General features: G+C 29.5%; 1 protein-coding gene across 1 annotated transcript; it reads left to right on the top strand.

The window, feature by feature from the left end:
* The first annotated feature begins 1,693 nt into the window (after positions 1-1,693).
* Positions 1,694-2,559, top strand: LOC149491934 (early nodulin-93-like). The gene is made up of 4 exons (XM_089716957.1): positions 1,694-1,880; positions 2,011-2,072; positions 2,181-2,256; positions 2,360-2,559. Exons 1-4 carry the CDS (start codon positions 1,802-1,804, stop codon positions 2,452-2,454), a joined length of 312 nt encoding a protein of 103 aa, XP_089573083.1. The 5' UTR covers positions 1,694-1,801; the 3' UTR covers positions 2,455-2,559.
* The last annotated feature ends 1,725 nt before the right edge of the window (positions 2,560-4,284 follow it).

Genomic DNA, 4,284 nt, shown 5'->3' with positions numbered 1-4,284 from the left:
TTAATTTTGTAAACTTCAAGACAAAATAATTATTTCCCATAAAATGATAATGGAAAATAGTAATACATGGATTGAAAATGAATAATAATTAGACATAAATGTCTAAAAATGAAGGCGGGACATCTGATAGAATATAAATACTTACCATAAACTTAGTAGTAATTTATATGCAAGTCTCCAATGGAGACTAATATAATATTTAACATAAAATACTAAATAGAAATATGTAAGTTTTCCTAATTAAATTGACTTGACTTGAAGCTCAGAAAGAACTCTATTATACAACAACATATTCTCAAAAGATAGAGCTCTCAAAGCAATAAAATTCTAAATACTAATCTTTCTCTAAAAATAGTTACTGATCTTAGAGTCTATCATTTATTTTTCCAACATTCTTATTATTTTTTTTTTTCACTTATTATTGATTCTAGATTGAATATATGAGACTCCTTGATCTGGGTTAATATAGACCATTAAGATAATTTATTTTTGATTTTTTAATAACTTATGTTTCATAAAAAGAAAACTATTGAACAAAGAGACTCAGACAGTACACAACTACACCCACCAACCAAACCATCTACTGAGGCGAAACCATCAACAAAAGAGCTCTGTGCACTAAAAGCAGTCTATCCATCAATCTAACCCATCCATATAAGACACGCGGTGCTAATCTAATGAGAATTGCACAATGCACAAGAAGGGCTATGGACTACCCATGGTTTTTGGCAGCTTTAGTAAACGAGGGGCTTTCGATTGATGAATCCAGGAAAATAGAGAGTTTCAAGAAGTAACTATTTGTTTAGATATTTGTGTTCACAGTGTACAACACGTGCGCGATAGAGTTTACACTAATACCTGTTTTTCAGTTCATTGAACTTATGCGATCTATCAAGCAGTTTTTATAAGTAAAAAGAATTCAGATCTCTTAAATAAATAAGAGATCGAAGTGGTTGGATATAATAAAAATATTAAAGACAGTTAATCAATCAACTGAAATCATTTACTTGAATTTAAACTCAATTCAACTTTAAAAAATTAAATTCAAATTCAGTTTCTTTTATAGTTTACAATTTAAATACAATGTGATTCATTTATAAATTCGAATTAAAATTGAGTTCATTATTATTTTACCTGCTCTCTTCATTTTAAAGTTTGATTTTAGCTCATTTATTAAACAAATTCGATAAGTAGTCTCGAGATTGATTTTGTTTTATTAATGAATTTGAATCAGTTTTTTTTTATCGAATTAAGCTTTAAGAAGCTCCAAAGTAATTTAATTTATTTAAACTTAAAAGAAATAAATTATTTAGGCTATAATTATGATTTTGATTTTTAGATTTTGTAGGTGACTCAATCACTATTACACTAAAAGTTAAAAAATGAGTAGTTGAAAGAAAAACAAATCTGTGTGCCACTGCCATGAAATATTTTCCATTTTTAATTCCAAATGTTCCTCTTTTAGTGGCATCAAACATCTACTGCTGCCTTTTGCGTGTAACTTAATAAAGAAACGAGGGCAGTAGCATTGCAAAAAAAAAGAAAAAAAAAAAAAAAGACTAATGGAAGATGTTAGTTAGAAGTTAAAACTTAGAATTGAAGTGAAACCATCAAACTCTATCCTAACACCTGGGGCTCTCTTTGTCCAAAGTTCCCTATAAATATCCAACCAACTCTCTCTTCCTCTTCAACCACAGTTTCAGTAATCAGAAACCTCTCTCTTTCTACTTATTCAACTTCTCTGTTTAATTACTTACTAATTAATAAATTATCTTAATTAAGTTCATAATGGCTAAACACAATGGCTCGCTCTCCTCTTGAGCAAACTACCTTGGCTTCTCTAGACCAAAAGTTGGCCATGGCTAAACGCTGCTCTCATGGTATCGTCTCTTTTTTTTCTTTCTTCTTTATCTTCTTAGGGTTTATTAGTTATAGATTTGTAGTTAATTTTTCTAATTATTTGTTAATTAAGGTTTGATAATAATTAAATTGTGTTTTATGGATGAACAGAAGGAGTAGTTGCAGGAGCTAAAGCAGCTGTTATGGCCACCATTGCCACTGCCATTCCAACTGTAAGTGATTATCTTCCTTATTTCTATACATTTTATTTGTTAAGAATTAAATATTGCGTGTATTGAATATATTTTTCAGCTTTTATTGAGTTCTTTTCTTATGTGTAGCTTGCCAGTGCAAGAATGCTGCCTTGGGCAAGAGCCAATCTTAACCACACTGCTCAAGCTCTCATAATCTCTACAGGTTAATTAATTAATTAATTACCATCTAAACAGTAATTATTTGTTAATTTCTCTTTATTATTTTATTTTCTTCACTGCTAATGAAAATTTTAATTTATTTGCAGTTGCTGGAGCAGCTTATTTCATAGTTGCTGACAAGACTGTCCTGGCTACTGCAAGAAAAAACTCCTTTAACCAGAGATCCAATATTGAGGCATAAATTCACTGTGTATTTCAATTTAAGCATTTCCTTTTATCAATTAGTATAAGAATTCCTGTGTAAATCCATCGTCAAATTATAAATAAAGAAGGGGTTTTCCTTGTACGAGCATTTGTGAATTAAAATTATCATTCAGCTTAAATGAGAATGAAAAATTGTATTTAACAACAAAAATATATATTACATATAAATTCTCATATTTCCACCAATAAATAGTCTTTACATGAGCAAGGTAATGATGAAAGTGCTTTCTAATTTCTATCCCTACAATATTTCTCCATTGAAATCTTGGAAATCAACTTAGTATCAGAATGGCAATTTCCACATACACAGATTCTTGCTTTATTGTTACAGTTCTTGTTCCTAGTTTAATACAGATCAAACCAAAGCTTTATTGTTACAAAACTTCATTGAATCATATTTCACTTGATCTTAGAGGAATTTTATAAGATTTTTATAGGAAACCCGCCAAAAATACAAGAGAAGATCAATTGTCAAAGACTTCCAGTAAATAGCACACCGAGGGCGTGCTTCCCAACACCCCCGTACTACTTTGCAGAGTTCAACTTTGACCGAAATTTCATATTAAGCCCGTGCTGCCCACATGAAGATATTATGGGATGTACGTTATTAAACCTGGAGTCCTATTTAGATGTTGGGAGAGTTTTAGTTAGGAGAAATATAAAGCCTAAACAGTTTTCTATCTCCAAAAGTTCAGATTCCAGGAATCTTAATTTGGCCACCCCTAATTTGTAGTACATCTCCATAGCCACTTTCAGGAAGGTGAATACTAGTTGCCGAAAATCCACTATCTACCCAACTTCTTGTTTCTTCATCTAATCCAAAGTAGAATATGTAAATGTGATGTTTATTTATAAAATTATGATGAGAAAATTTCTCCAACAATTTGTTAAATCTTGCCCAAGCGGCATAAAATGGCTTTGAGTGTTGTTGACTAAAATATGCAAGTATTTGTCGATGAAACATCTCAAAATACTTTGCTAGAATAATGAAAAAAAATCAACAAAAATAAAGAAAAACTACAAATAATATATTTCAATTAACAAAAAAAATTAAAATAAAAAATTGTCTAACTTAATAATAGGTTAATTGGTAATGATATTGGTAACACCAATCCCTAGCAACGGCGCCAAAAACTTGACAGGCTTTTTCACAACTGTATAAAATTGCAAATAAGTAATAAAGAGTAAGTAGAGTATCGTCCAACGAAGATTATATACTAAATACCAAAATTATGTTAACCTATTATTATTTAAATGACAATAAAGAGAATGTATTTGAAAATAAAAGAATTAAAAAAAAACAACAAGAATGAGATCAAGCAAGAAATTGTTGAAAAGAAATCGAGGGCTAAAAGTTACTAGGGATTTTGACTTCACTCAATTCTATCCACTTATCATATTAGTTTGATAATCAATTTTAATTATTCAACAAAGAGAAATAACCCTAATTCACTAATAAGCTCTTTCGATGTTTTATTAACTATTTTAACATACTTCAATTATCCATCTCTCAATGGCACAACCAAACATAGATTAAATCATTAAATTCTTGTGATTATTCAAGAATTCATAAATTAAGATTTTTAATTTTATGAAAATCTCCCACGAGTGAAACCGTTTAGCTCTCGTATCAAGTTGCTATTCCCATGAAATTTATGACCTTGTTCATATTAAAATCCATTCTCTCTACAGTGATTAATGAAAAAAAATCAATCTAGTGGAAAAACTCTACTTGGAATTTTACTTGAATAAAAAAAACATCAAATCTAATATTATAAACTGGAGTTGAATTTAAGTTACATTATAT

Source organism: Jatropha curcas, unplaced genomic scaffold (genome assembly GCF_041381405.1).
Source record: "Jatropha curcas cultivar XTBG-Jc1 unplaced genomic scaffold, XTBG_Jcur_1.0 HiC_scaffold_220_pilon, whole genome shotgun sequence".
Taxonomy (NCBI): domain Eukaryota; kingdom Viridiplantae; phylum Streptophyta; class Magnoliopsida; order Malpighiales; family Euphorbiaceae; genus Jatropha; species Jatropha curcas.
The sequence above is the reverse complement of the archived record's forward strand: the minus strand, read 5'-3'. Positions and strand labels throughout refer to the sequence as shown.